We start from the raw sequence: 14,766 nt of genomic DNA, 5'->3' as shown, positions 1-14,766 counted from the left end.
TACAATTTTGACACAGTTTTTTCCAAAGTGATTTCCTCGTCAACATGTTCATGCTAATGTTTGAGCTTGGTGCGAACTCAGTAGTGAAGCTTCTGCATCGCTCCTTCCTAGAGCGACCGTCGTGTTTAAAAGGTTTGAGCAGAATGGCACCTTCCATTCGAGCCGCATTTCCAAGTACTTGGTTATCCTTCCCGAGTCTCCGTGTTGTTTCTTTCTCCTTCATCATCGAGCTCGTCTCAACTTTTGGTTACCGCATGCATGCAGACTGCAGAAACTGTATCGCATTCTACAAGTCTCATTTCAATTACTTCATTTCTGCGGCTATCGCTTCACAAGATGCTTCGACGAAACAGCATCAGTCGTCGCAAATCAACATCGTCAGTTCACAACAAGCATGATTCAATTGATCCTGAGGTCGCTCGTCAACATGCCCACGTCGCTGCCAATTTAGCCTTCGCTCGATCACAAGAGAGGAGCAGCGCTGATATGAGCCGCAGCGGTTTCTCATCGCACAATGCACCACGCATCTCTCATCAAGATGCCCCGAACAACAAGGAGCATACTGTCAAGCGGCAGCAAAGTGTCCGTTTCGCTGGACCCAATGCCGTACAGAGACGACAGTCCATTGGTGGGCGAGGGACGCAGCCTACTGTCCAGCGAAAGTCAAGCACGACTACTCTGAGACCGATGGCAATGACTACAAATGCCCCCGTTCCGGCTGCATATCGACCACCGAGTCGTTCATCCTCAATTGGCAAAGGCTCGATGAGCAAAGCAACAGGTGACAGCTTTGCCACAGCCCTCGCAGCATACGATGAATACTACACTCGTGAAGACGACGTTGCCTCCACTCCTTCCTCATACCGCCGAATCCGAAGGTCGAAGTCTATGTTCAGCCCTCTTAAAGCTCCGCATGTCTTCTATACTAATGGCACCCCGGATGGACATGACACTTCATACACGGGACGGAGCACTACCGACTCTCGAGCATCCGAAAATCGACCATCTCAACATGCATTGCGAGGTCCAAAGTCAATGAGTTTTCTCCGCAGCCGAAGATCGACCACTTTTGGCGCGAGAAATGACGAAGCAGTCCAGATGGCACGAGATAGGTTCTTCCACCAAACCACCCAACAAAGACTGCGAGAACAGCCGTCCTTTCTTTTTAGATCAAAATTCCACAAACCAGAGAGAACCTTCAGAAAATCGGTCCGTAGTAGCAGCGGAAGCAGCTATGGCATGTCTATCGCATCCAAAAATCAACCCGCGCAGCCGAAGGAGTCTGTGCTAAGAGACAAGGCTCGAAAGGTCTCTAAGACGATCAAAAACAAATTGAAGCGCGTTCTTGGGTTCGCTAAAGATGAACCGTTCGCCATACCAAATCAGCAGGTCGACGCACCGGAAACGCACGTTCGTAAATATGATGGCGATACTCCCGGAATGCAAGAGACCTTCTCCAATGGTCTTCATCCAGATGAGGCTTCACTCTTGCGTGTGGCATCCCGTGTACCGTCGATTCGTGTGAAAAGCTCGGACGAGAAGTTAAAGTCACATACCGGAAGCGTTAGAAGCTTAGGAAGCGAGCACAGCGACGACAAATCTCGAGTTACCAGCTGGACTAGCACTGCTGCCAATACCGTTACAAGCCATGGTGGGCGAGCACTTACCGAAAGAGAGCAACAACGGCTTTCAATTATTAACGAGAACGGTACCCATATCACATCTTCGTCCTTTGACCGGCAGAGGTTACCAAACCAATTTTCAGCTTATCCCATCATGCATCGACCAAGCAAGAGTGCGGGTAACATTACTTCCGTTGATAGCGCGCGGGTCTATTCGGCACTCATGAAGCGACTGGACGAAAACAGTCCCAAAGCTAAACTTGCAGCCTCGCGAATTGGGAGCGTGGAGAGTTTTGCTGGTTCAAAGCAGATCCCAGCACGTGGTAGCTCTGTTCATAGCAGCAAGGGCAGCCGAACTCCTGCCACTATCCGGCAAGTGACTCCCGAGGATTCCAAAAGGAGCGGTAGAAACCACGAATATGAAAGCCATGGTCACCAGAATGTAAGATCCAATTCGGTTCGGGTACCAAGAGGCGACGAAGACACCGAATATAGTAAAAGGCATGTTCAGCAATGGGTCACAGCGGAGCCTCTTCGTGAAATGCGCATGAAAAATGAGGATGATGTTTTCTCGCCAAAGGTCCCAATGGCCGACAAAAAGAATTATGCTACCAATCACCCAAGCTGGCCTGAATCGAATGCTCCTGCGGCAGTGCGTTCTGCCAATTCTTCTTTTTACACTGTACCAGAAGAGTCTGGACTTACACCACAAGAGATAGCACATCTCAATGAGCCAGTTGTTCCAGCGCACAAAGGTCTGCGGGAATCCAGATCGACCTTCTTTGGAGGAAGTAATATGACCATTGCGAGAACAACAAGTCCTTACAGACGTGCTATGGCTGAAGACGACTATCATTCGTCAGCGCTGAGAGAACCCAGTCAAGCCTCTCTAGTTCGCAATCCTCTCTACTCTGGACCTGATAGTTCCACATCTGGGCCAAGCGACCACGAGTCTCAGAAAGCGTACAGCGAGAGTGTTTATTCGCGAACCACAAGTGGCCAAATCCCTGCGGCTGTTAGTGCGATCTCATTGGTGTCGAATGATCGTTCTATTCCTGAGATGCCCTTTCTGCCTTCGGGTAATGGTGATGCCGTTATTCTGGACAGAATGACCTACCGTCCTGCAATGCCACATGGAGCAAGTCACCGTGTCACCGGCTCTAATGGATCGGTCGAATGGAAGAAATGGATGTCGTCTGAAGTTGAAAAACTTGAAAAGGTCAAAGATAACACAAATAAAGGCTCATATGTCAATTACGCGCTGCCCACGATGCCAAAGTCGTTTCATACTGGCCATATTCGAGAGAATGCACAGATCCATGACGATGATGTGCAAGTTTCTCAACGCAAAGCTAGCACGGTCATGCAGCCTCTGGGTATTGTTCAGCAGAACGCCCACTTCCATAATCCGCCGCCCTTGAAGCCTATATTGAAGAAGCGCTCTGCCGTCTCACTCGTTGAATCTATGGAATCAGAAAGTGTTGGTAGGCCGCATATCCCACCCCCACCTCCTCCGCCGCCGATTCCTGTTCATTCTCCTATCCGACCTATGCCGTCGAGGTCGTCTCTTCGGTCAATTGCAACTACAAACACAACTCATGCGGATAGCGCTCCCAATTCTGCTCTCAAGGTAACAAGTATGAGTGGAAGGAACCTGCTTCACAAGCGAAACGTATCATCTACCACGCTTCGCAGCACAAAAAGCATGGAAACCCCAGCGAAGTTGGTCAAGAAATATGGCCGTCCATTGAACAACACACCGAGATCGGTCGGGAAACAGTTCGATTCTACTTCGACCCGATCTTATACCCAGAATGAGAATGTAAAGATGGCGGAGGATCCGGATGACCTGTATGGTGCCGATGGGGCAGGTCTTCTGGGTCCGGATACTGGCGAAATGTCGGAGCAGGATGCCCAGGCTATTGGAAGTAAGCGTATGGTCGAGCTGTTTCTCAATAGTCGCCGCAAGAGAATCGCTGGTGGTAGCGAGGAAAACGGAGCTTTCATTTAAGATATTTGAAAGGTGAGAGTATCGGTATAGGTTTCATTGTTGACTACGGTTTTGTTTTTCAATTGGTATTGCTTCTTATTCTAGTCTGCTGCTACGTTGGATTGATGGTGGTTTGGGTTCTTTGGTATTGATTGATAAACTCAGCATGGATTGCTAGGAGTATGGATTGGGTATGACAATACGGCTGAAGGCAGGGCAATGGTGTTCCAGTAGGAGGACAGGAGTACTGGCATTGGCATTGGCATTGGCATAGATTAGTTAGACGTAATAAGGCTAGGATAGTCATTTTAGTAAACTTCCCACTGCTTCATACTTAAAGTTTCCTTTTGAGTTTTTTTTTCTTTTGTGCTAGTGAATGTTTGATATATATCTCATTTTCAAGCTGAAAGAATGGTATGCATGGGAAATCGGACATGGCAGATAAGTAATAAACAGAGACCTAGGGCATCTGTGGGCTTTAAATGCCCAAATTGTATCAAATTGTAGTTGCTAAAGAGGGTCCTGGTCCTGCGCCAGGGACCACAATAAGAATCGCAATACTTACATTCAGGACTATACCATACATAGCTACTACAATTTTGCTCCAGCTTCGTTGCACCATTGCTTCTGGTAGGTAGGTAGGTAGGTAGGTGGTGATTTCCATCAATCAGCCTTCGTCTGTTGTTTTGCATGCACGTATAATTTCAGGACCACGCGTATGGACAAGAGTAATTCCAGCCGTAGCTTGGTCGTTTCATCCATTCTGGTATTTTCATTCCCATTCTCAAAACGCCTTATATACACTTCCATCCTACCCCTCTCCTTCATCCATCGCCTCGCCAGAACATACACCTCAATCCTCATACCCTTTTAAATCTTTTCGGGGACCCGTGGGGACTATAAGAGATGTCGTTAGCATACATATATTCCAAGCATATATACAGACACCCTGTCCCTTCCCCCCCCCCCGTCCATCTGGGTTGCGAGTTATTTGGTTCGCGAGTTATTATGAACATACCGGGATACGTAAATGGAATCTCCGGCCTCTGCGCATCGCCCAGTCTTCGTCGAATAGGCGGCACGACCGCCACCGTGAGGGGACCCAGGCTGCCGACTATGACGGAGAAGAAAATGGCGGGTTTTTGGATCGCTGCCCAGCGTAGGTAGCGGATTGGTTGGGACCAGAAACGGGGGGTTGCTGACATGGTGGCTGGGGCGGAGGGAATTAGCTGGGTGTTGGAGGGAAGGGAGGGAGAGGAGATGGCGACGAACGCAATTGAGGGGTTATTGCAATTCCGGCTCGTGAGGTGAGGTTTGGCGCGAGCGAGGTTTCGATGTTGTTCGATGAGGTTGACGACGGGAAGCTCGATTATTACTGTATGGAGTAGCGCCAATCACGTGTAGCTTGCTACAGTACCTTAAGGTACGGTAGCGCTGCGGTACGTACCACATCCCTGCAAGTCTTGGCAATTGCATACGTTTCCTAAAGTTGTTAAGCTTCCAGACTGAACATTGCATACACTACAACCACACAACGACAATGCGGTGGATTCTTTCTTTTCTGCTGCTAGGCCTGCTGGCCGTTGTGCAGGCGGCGAGCGCGAGTGGGAATAAACTGTTGGTGGTGATTGAAGAGTTGGCTGAGAAGTCCAAGTACTCGAAGTATTTGGGGGATCTTGAAGGTAAGTTTTGTCTCAATGGCACATTCTTGGGGGGTCTGGATTGGGAATTTTACTGATGGCGAGGAATTATAGCTAGAGGCTTTAAACTCACATACGAATCACCGAAGAGTGATAAAGTTGCGTTGTTTGAATTGGGCGAGAGAGCTTATGACCACCTACTTATTCTACCACCAAAGTCGAAAGGTACGAATGACAAGATATCCTTGTTGGAATTACACAATCTGATTATCTATAGGCCTTGGTCCACAATTGACACCTAAAATCCTCCTTGATTTCATCAACGCCGGTGGAAATATCCTCCTCACACTTTCGTCGTCCCATCCTACACCCTCCGCCCTCGTATCCCTCCTCCTCGAACTCGACATCCACCTTCCCAGCGACCGCACTGGTCTGGTAGTGGACCACTTCAATTACGACACCATCAGTGCCGCAGAGAAGCACGATGTCGTGCTCGTCCCGAGACCAGATGCTCTCCGATCAGATGTCAAGAACTTCTTCGCTGGAGACGGCAAAGACGTGATTGCATTCCCCAAAGGTGTGGGACAGACTCTGGGCAATACTAGCCCATTGTTGACTCCTATTCTCCGAGCACCTAGAACGGCATACTCATATAACCCCAAGGAAGAGGTTGAGGGCGTGGATGATCCGTTTGCGGTCGGACAGCAATTGTCTCTTGTTACTGCGATGCAGGCGAGAAATTCTGCTCGTTTTACGGTGATTGGAGCTTCCGAGATGCTTGAGAATGCTTGGTTTGATGCTAAGGTCAAGCCGAGTGCTGGCTTGACTGGAGCTGCTTCGGACAAGGCTGCCAAGACGGCCAACCAGGCTTTCGCAAAGGAAGTCACGGGCTGGACGTTTAATGAAATTGGTGTTTTGAAGGTTGGCAAGATTGAGCACCACTTGGATGAAGGCGAGACGGAGCCTGTGATAAACCCCAAGATTTACCGAGTCAAGAATGATGTGGTAAGTAATATCAACCCTAATATAAATACGGACAGCTAATTAGCATAACAGAAATACTTCATCGAACTCTCTGAATATCAATGGGATAAATGGGTCCCCTTCCAACCCGCCGAGGGCGATAACGTCCAACTCGAATTCTCCATGCTGTCGCCTTTCCATCGCCTCCCACTAACCCTCTCCTCCACTACCCCCACGTCGACAATCTGGACGACCTCATTCAAAATCCCCGACCAGCATGGAATCTTCAACTTCAAAGTAAACCACAAGCGGCCCTTACTCTCCAACATCGAAGAGAAGAACACCGTTACCGTGCGCCACTTTGCACACGATGAGTGGCCGCGCAGTTGGGCCATTACCGGTGCTTGGCCCTGGATGGCGGGTATTGCGGTCACGGTCGCCGGGTGGGTAGGCTTCGTGGCGTTGTGGTTGTGGAGTAAGCCTGTGCCGTTGAAATTGACGAACAGTGGAAAGAAGGTTGTATGATATGTTTTAAAGATTGACATAGATTCCTTGTTGATGCTTTTTCTTTTGGGTTGCGTGGAGGGAGAAGATATCTTGTAAAATCAATGGAAAAGTTATCAATTTAGTCTGCTAGCTTTTGTTTGTGAGCGCATGTCAAGGGTTATCATCTGATTGGGCAAGCGCCCTGGTGTCAAAGCTACACACTAGATCCTCCACGACTTCACGGTATTCTAACATCTCGTCAATAATCTCAATACCGTCGCTATAGTGCTCAGACGCAGACATGAGCAATAGAATAGCGCTTAGAACGACGCCCACAACCTCGAAACCCCAAACAAATATTCAAAACATACGCCAGCAACCCAATCATCCTGTCATCCATCAAGAAAACCCAAAAGCATGTATTAAAAAACATAGACGCCCGCATTCCTGTTGTCCAATTACGGCGTAGTTATCAGTACCCCTCCAAAAAAAACACCAGGAATTATTCTGTATTCATTCGCCTAGCTCCATCTCACTGTCCTGTGATAAAAGAGGAAAGCCGTTGAATCATGCCAGATTGATCGTGTTAAACAGACGATTACCTGTATCAACCCCCTTTGTGCCTGTGAACTTGTTTTCAGAAAGCCGAAGAGCAACAAGATCGAAGTTCTCACCAGGGAGCTGACGAGCCATAATGCCAATCGATTTGACCTGCGCAACATTGGTAACAACCACGATGCGAATAGTGGAACACAGCTCACGGCGGACATATTGCACGAACTCCGCTATCGTCTTCCCACTGTTGATGACCGAATCTACCAATACAAGAGTGTGCTGTTTTTCCAAATGAAGAAGCTTGACGTCGGCTGGTTTGTTGGCGTGGACGAACATGGCAAGTGGGAATACATCGTTGACTCCGAGCGCCAAGGGCTCTCCGCCTCGCATGAGCGTCACGATAGTCGTCTTTTCCTCGTGGAGAAGTCGATGGCCGTCCGTCATATGGCCTTGGACGTGCAAGATATTGTAGGTATCGACACCAATGACATCGGTCAGGAATTCAGCAGCTAGATACTGTCCGATCCGCTGGTGGACTCCCCTCAAGGCTGGACCAGCGAATGTTGCATCGCGGCTCTGTGCCGTAAGTACCTTTTCGGCACCCTTGTTCGTTGCAGCGAATGTTCGAATGGTAGCTCGCGGGGTGTGACGACGTAAGACAGTGTCGAGAAAGCTTTGCTCCGTGAGATTGACTAGGCGAAGCTTGCCAACATCCAAGCGTGGTGAAGCAGTGCTGGGTAGCACAGCTTGACGTGCATGAAGACCCTCATTATCGATGGCATCCTGTAACTTCTTCTCCATGGAAACACTTCTAATTCCCTCATCACCAACGACGACGATAGCTTCATTCGCTTTTCCCAACATCTTCAGGTTAAGTGGTCCGTCTCCAAAGGCTCGGACATACACTTGGTGAACATCCTTCAGACGAGTAACCAAGGCAGCTTTCACTACATCTGTAACAACAAAACCGTCGGTAACACGTCCGCCGCAATGACTCTCACTGCCTGGGACAGACCATTTCTCTCCAGAACAATCTCCCAGACTTGACGTAATCCGCAGGTGACGATCACAGCTCCAATATGATCTTGCTTTGCCGTCTGTCGCAACAAGGACACAAATTCAGGATACATGACCACCGCCGAAGCAACTTCCTGGCACAGAGCCTCAAACTCCTGATCGTTGACCGCCTCTTCATAAAGCAGAGTAGCTTGACGAAAAGCGTTGTAGCTGTATCCAAGCGGGCCGCTGAATAACGTCTGTAACGGATCTTCATTACCCTCCGATTGGAAAGAGCTAGACGTCCTCTTCCAAAACATCGAGTCAGTATCCGCCGCCGAAAGAGTTTTGTCGGCATCCAAGACTAACATCGTTTCCAGCTTACCTTGGCCAGCAAGAAAAGCTTCATCCAGTCTACTCTCGGCCCTAGACAGATTGAGCTTCTCGTTATGCAGCTGGAAATCTCTCAACAGCGGCAAGACACTCCCCAACAACCTCGGAGAGCTGGCATTGTCTGATACGGCCGTGAACAAGATGTCATGCTTAGGGCAGAGCTCGCGCAACTGCTCCTTCTCCGCATCCTACCACTTCCGCAAATGCTCGACCGACTCAACGGGGCGAGCGCCAGTATGACGAACCTCCATATCCTTTTCCCGGCGTCGATGCTCGAGCTCGGCCGGAACGTCCAAGAACACTACATGCGAATAGGTTTTCGAATCCTCCTCCGTTCACACCACATTCCCCGCATCCTTGCCTTCGGACCAGAACATCAAATGCCCAGCCACGATCGCCACTTTCCCATCCTTGGCCGCCAGCTTTCCAATCGTCTCAATGGCATGCTTCCGCTCGCGCTCCTTACCCTCTGCGTTCATCGCTTTGAAAGCGTCGAAACCGCCCTCCACAAGCTCCGTGATCATCACAGCGCCGTCGTGATACGCGAATTTCTCTTCTCCGAGCTCGCGCTTCAGCTCGTTTAGTAAATAGGACTTTCCGCTACCCTGGATGCCGTAGATGCCGATGACTGTGGGCTTGAAATTGGAAACCGCTTCGCTTTTAGGGACTACGACGGTGGCAGCATTTGACGGGGGATTCTGAGCTGACTTTGCATTGCTGCTTGATTCGCTTTTGTTGTTGGCCGACATCTTCATCAGTGTCTCGAAGGGGTGTGAAAAGGATGAACGTATCGCTTGATGGATGTTCAGGTTCAAAAGAGTCAGGTCAACGAATGCAGGGAGATTCTTGCTCAGCAGATGCTCCTGGGAAAAGATGATGTTGCAGGAGGTGTCCGACAGCTCTGATATAGGAAACTATGGCTGAGTAGGACATTTGCCTTTCTCTTTCTGGAAACTCGTAGACATGTTTGCATGCAAGATTGCTACAGTATGCATGAAGCTATACGCAAGCAGGTCACGATTGCTTGCTTAAATTTGACGTCTCGTCTCGCACTAGTTTGAGAGAAGTAGAATCTTCCATGCTTTCTTTCAATCCTCCCAATGAATAAGTGGCTTCATACGGTATCATTGTGACTAACTCAAGACTCAAGAAAATCCTTCATTTCAAGCAAGCTGGTTTGTGAAATAGACACACATCAAAATCAAGTTAAAATGAAAGAAGCCTTTCAAGCAAATAATAGCAAGCTGGTTTGTGAAGAAGAGCGCATGCAGTGTGTGATTTCTGCAGAAGGAGCGAGCGCTTGAACAAAGTGGAGGAGGTAGGGTTTCAAGGTTTGCAGTTATTCCATGTAAATTACCTTGTGAATGACGTTTGATTTGACGTGGCAAAGGATATATTGGTAACACAGGAATGATCGCTTCTACTGCATATTGGTTGCTATAGTCTTGACTTGTATTTGGTATGATGCAGATCCTTAGATGATGGATGATGGATCTGCTGCGAAGAGGTTCACCAGGTTATGCCTCGTTCGCTTAGTCCTTGATGGTCATGTAATCATGACTATTCATATCCCGACAATAGTCAATCGTATTTTTAAACCTACCACCCCAGGGGTGTGGTATGAAGAGGTGGGGGGAAGGGGGTGTTCTGAGGACTTACGACCACTGGCAATTCTTCTATGTGTAGATTGCTTCATTCTGGATAGCGGCAAGGCGGTATCATACATCCTCCCAGCGTAGAGAATTAACACACCAATACAATACCGTATTGCGTATTTTATGGCTCTGGTCAAGCTCTATCTTATATTGTAACAAGATATGATGATTGTTGAGGAGAGGAGTAATCGATTTTACTATCAAGTCGATGCGCCTCCCCTTCCCAACCACCGCCCTGCATCCAGAGGATTATCTTTTGATGACTACTACGAAAGATATGAAGAACACCAATGAGAATAGATGTGAATAAGACAATACTTGTGCTCGCTTGAACAGTCACGTCAATTCAATGGTGTATTATTTATATATCTATCTAGCCGTACTTTAAAAGTTATTTAGTCTCCTATTTAAAAACTCCTCCCAAAAACCCAATACCTAAATACCAACCGTCTTAGCCTGCGGTACAGCTTCAACATCGCTATTACTCCCACTAACCGCCTTCTCCTGGTTCTCCTGCTTCGCTATTCTCTTCTTACTTCCGAGCCCGCCAAGCCCATTCATCGCCTCCTTGAAAGAAAACGCAGGGTTGAATAGGTTCAACGCAAAGCAGGCTACAATAACCATGACGCCCTCAAATCCAACGAATAACCACTGGCGTCGGATCAAGTTGCCCGTCCACCCTTCACCCAATTCCGCGACTCTGTACACACTTCGCCAGAATATACAAATGGTAGCGAGCGTGAGTGCAGCAATGAATCCCTTGAATCGCCAGCTGCCTCGCAATGAAACGTAGAGAGGGTTTTGGTCAAAGGCGGATTCTCCCATGGACTTGTAGCGGCGCCGAGTGCGGATGGCAAAGTCGACACAGAGGACCATGAATATAAGGAGGGTCAAGACTTGGAAGGCAAGACCAGCTACCATTATATTATCGCCCGTGTCAGGGGATTTGTTTGAGTGCGATTCGGCGGAGGCGAGACCGCCACCAGCAGCTTGCAGTAGCAGGGAAACAAGATCGCATGGAATAAACTATGGTTCCACATTAGCCATTAATTCTCGTCTAGAGAGTGAGAGGGAACAAGCGTAAAAGTAAATGCGCTTACGATCCGGGTGTATGCTTCCGGGCTAATCCTCGAGTTCTCAGGCCCAAACGCATAGACGATTCTTCTCAAGCACAAGTATATGCCACCTGCCAAGAACGCAGGCGCGATAGTCAAGCACACGATCTGCATCAGGAAACCATTCTCCTGCCACTGGTTCTTGTTGCTTTCTATGCGTCCCACGTAGCCTATGACTTCCAATATCACTCCAATCAACATAGCGACTGTGAAGGCCAGTGCGCGCCTGGTGAGCGCAAACGTGACGGCGAAACCGATAAAGGAGATGGCGAAGAGCGCCAGGAAGGTCGCGTTGGCGGCGAGCGAGACGCGGTAGAAGTAGTAGGAACTACTGATCGGACATGTGTCGAGGGTGCAGGCTGCGAATTGGTCTTTGGTTCTTCGCGCAACCAACTCGTGGATCAGGGACGCCATCTTTGCGGTTGATTATAGACTGTCGCAGTCTTTGAGGAAGTGGAAGAGAGGATATAAACAGCAGATACAGCAGATACAGCAGGTCAACAGCAGGGGTCCTTTTTGCTCTCACTCAGAGAGAGATCTCTTTTGGTGTTTGGACTTCCAACTGGAACTAAAGAATGCGGTACTGTAGATGATTTTACTTTTTCTTTGTAAGACTTTGTAAGAAAAGAGGAGAGGCGCGGTTATGAGAACAGATTCAACAGCAGGCAGGCACAGCAAACGACTTACATACTGTGCGGCGTGAGCATCGTTCAATTCTTCATTTTGCCTGCAGCATGCCTGCCGCATCTTCTTACCACTGGTATCGTATCGTCATACGACGACCCGCAGCGGGACGACTCGAGGACTGTATGACGATGTGATTTGACGAGATGAAGAACCGGCCTCTGTTTCATCCGAGACTAGGCTGTTTTAGGACCCTGCTCATTATCATCCCGTCCCCAACTTTCGCAATTCCGGGCCGTAGAAGCTTACCTAATCATCAATTTCTGTACGTTTGGTCATCTATTGTCGGCTTCTTGGAATCTAAATACATTCCGAGTTATTCCAACCCCCAGAAGATCATCCCGATCCGAAGTCGAGAAAGATATACTTCCAAGTACGAATACTACCTACTTTTCAGCCTCCTTGAAGGAAAGGATGAGCAATATGTGGGTGTCGTAGTCAGCCTTTCTTCGTTTCTTTCTTTCAAAGATGCGGCGCGGCGATGCAACCACCGGCTCCTAACCGAGCTGCGTTCTAGGCTCGGAGGTTTGTTTGCGTCAGCAGTGGGGGCTCGCATCGAGACAGTTTTAATTGGATACTCGTATAAAACATTGCTTTGCGTATTCACGCACGTGCGAAGGAAGGCTTCGCTAAGACAGAATTCCTCTTATGGAGTAGGAATTTGAGCACATAGATTTTTGAAGGAAAATACTACTCTTCGAGACTGCTTGAAACTGCTTCTTGCGCTTGAGAGGTGAGAGGAATGGATTGTTTGCTGTTTCGGATATTTCTTCCAACAACCTGCCCTGCAAAGAAGGAACAACTGACTAGGTGTTACTCGGTAGGTAGTGCCTGGCCTGGCCTGGGTAGCGCCTGCCACATTCAGGGGCTTAAGCGATGTTGCGGTACCGAAGTGAGGGGGCGAATAATGGATGAAGAACGTCAAAAACAAGAATTAGTGAAAAGCCAGAGTAAAGTGTTCATTTGCTTGTTGTTTCCATACTCAATATCGCTGTGGGGGATCAATGTGACTATTCCGCGCAAAGTACCCGTACTACTATCTCTCTCCAGGTGGCCGACCAATGACCATTCGACTAAGTTGTTGAAGGTATCTACCAACTCATTCATTTGTGAGTCCATTCTATCGGTCTTCAAGGTCAGGACAATTGCGCTCTGTTCGCATTGGCAACCAATTCTACCTATCTATTACTTTGTTCTCTGTCTCGCGTATGGGGTGGGGGGGTGAAGGTTGTAGTAACGTGTTCTGGTATTGCAAGGCACAGCCTCCCCTGGGTCTCAGGGTATTTTTATCATGCAGTGATTCTGGGGCTATGCTGGCGAAAAAAGATCTGTTGCAAGTATGCCTGAGGACTCAAACAGATGGCTGTCGCACGCCTCCGAGGGGAAGAGATGTTTCGTGGTTCTAAGTATAAAGTCAGTGACTGAGGGTGGAAAAAGCAGTAGTTCTGGCGGCAAAGGGGTAGACGGGTATAGAAAAAGTCTGCACAACCACAGCTATCTTATCTAGTTTATCATATATACTATAAAACTTCATACTTAACTGAATTGCGGGAAAATCCGCCTCTCGACACAAAATACTTGTTTTCGCGGCTCTTAGCCCATTGCAATTCCCTTGCGCTGAGTTTCATGCGAAAAAAGGTTGTGGATAAGGAGAGGAGAGAACTTTGTCTGCCATTTGACTTTGAAGTGATAAGAAAGCCCCTTTCGCTTCTTGAAAATGGCGTTGCTCTGGGCGATATCCTCACCCGCTTTCTGAAGTTCAAAGTGATCCTCGAAGGTTTCATAAAAGAACCAATCTTTCATAACCAATACACATTCCTGGAGGTTGGGCATTGAGAGGAGTTTCTCGATCATCAATTGAGCAGACGTGCTGTCATCTGGAATCTCTTCAGGGTCCTCGGCTATTACGAGGACCTTCATCTTACGAAGATCGTTTTCTTGAAGGTTGTAACCGCCCCATGACAAGTGGCGTTGAATTCGGATGCTCATATATGAGAGCAGGAACTGGTCTATGGAAAAGTTGATCCATATGTTGTTGCTGTAACTCGGCTTAACACGAAGATAAGTCATGCTTGGCACGACCGTGGCGATTCCTTCGTAGTAAGATATGAATATGTCCGGCCCTCTCTGTGGAGACCTTTCGTTGACAAGCGTGTAGAAACTCTTGCCTTCAGATCTCGCCTCTTGGCTCGTGTTCATGATAGCAGGCGCTATTGACTAGATTCCAACAATCAGCATCGAGCATGATGAAATCAGGGTCTGATCGTACTTGGCCATCAATGCGCGAGTCGCGCCGTCTTGCTTCCAAAATGAAGACCTTGATGTACCTGGGTTCCATTGCAGCGATACCCCAAATTGTTCTCCTGAGTTCGACAGGTAGCTTCGGGAAGAGAGTGAATTCGGTGAGGGCTTGTGGGAATTTGATCTGCAAACGCGGGAGCTGCTTGAGGAGGTCCTGTAGGCGTGTCATGTTTGCGTTGATGAGTTGATTGAAGATGTTGTTGTAATTGAAAGTGGAGGGGATTGAGGAAGTCAGGTCTGTTTCTTATCTTGAAGTTGGATTGTTTATGGCGGATCGCAAGCAACCCGGCATTCACATTGAATTCTCGCTTAGACATGACATTGTTATATTGATTGGCAGTATGATACTGCCTACCTACCTAGTAT

At 48.3% G+C, this 14,766-nt stretch overlaps 4 protein-coding genes across 4 annotated transcripts; 2 read left to right on the top strand and 2 right to left on the bottom strand.

Moving 5' to 3' along the window:
• Positions 1-336: 336 nt before the first annotated feature.
• On the top strand, positions 337-3,633 carry LHYA1_G008074 (uncharacterized protein; the record flags this gene model as incomplete). Its single annotated transcript, XM_031152995.1, has 1 exon — positions 337-3,633. The coding sequence occupies one exon, from the start codon at positions 337-339 to the stop codon at positions 3,631-3,633; it is 3,297 nt and encodes a 1,098-aa protein (XP_031002567.1).
• Positions 3,634-4,465: 832 nt separating this feature from the next.
• On the bottom strand, positions 4,466-4,985 carry nuo9.5 (NADH-ubiquinone oxidoreductase 9.5 kDa subunit; the record flags this gene model as incomplete). Its single annotated transcript, XM_031152994.1, has 2 exons — positions 4,466-4,509; positions 4,631-4,985. Coding segments are annotated over 2 exons (399 nt in total), but the record flags the coding sequence as incomplete, so codon positions are not given.
• A 167-nt stretch (positions 4,986-5,152) lies between these two features.
• ostb-1 (Dolichyl-diphosphooligosaccharide--protein glycosyltransferase 48 kDa subunit) lies at positions 5,153-6,740 on the top strand (the record flags this gene model as incomplete). The annotated part of the gene is made up of 4 exons (XM_031152993.1): positions 5,153-5,294; positions 5,367-5,477; positions 5,530-6,257; positions 6,309-6,740. 4 exons carry the CDS (start codon positions 5,153-5,155, stop codon positions 6,738-6,740), a joined length of 1,413 nt encoding a protein of 470 aa, XP_031002573.1.
• Positions 6,741-10,735: 3,995 nt separating this feature from the next.
• RSB1_2 (Sphingoid long-chain base transporter) lies at positions 10,736-11,829 on the bottom strand (the record flags this gene model as incomplete). The annotated part of the gene is made up of 2 exons (XM_031152992.1): positions 10,736-11,326; positions 11,401-11,829. 2 exons carry the CDS (start codon positions 11,827-11,829, stop codon positions 10,736-10,738), a joined length of 1,020 nt encoding a protein of 339 aa, XP_031002570.1.
• Positions 11,830-14,766: the final 2,937 nt, after the last annotated feature.

This window comes from Lachnellula hyalina (genome assembly GCF_007821495.1).
Source record: "Lachnellula hyalina strain CBS 185.66 chromosome Unknown contig00162, whole genome shotgun sequence".
In the NCBI taxonomy this organism is placed as follows: domain Eukaryota; kingdom Fungi; phylum Ascomycota; class Leotiomycetes; order Helotiales; family Lachnaceae; genus Lachnellula; species Lachnellula hyalina.
Note: the sequence above shows the minus strand (reverse complement) of the source record. Positions and strands in the feature narration are given on the sequence as shown.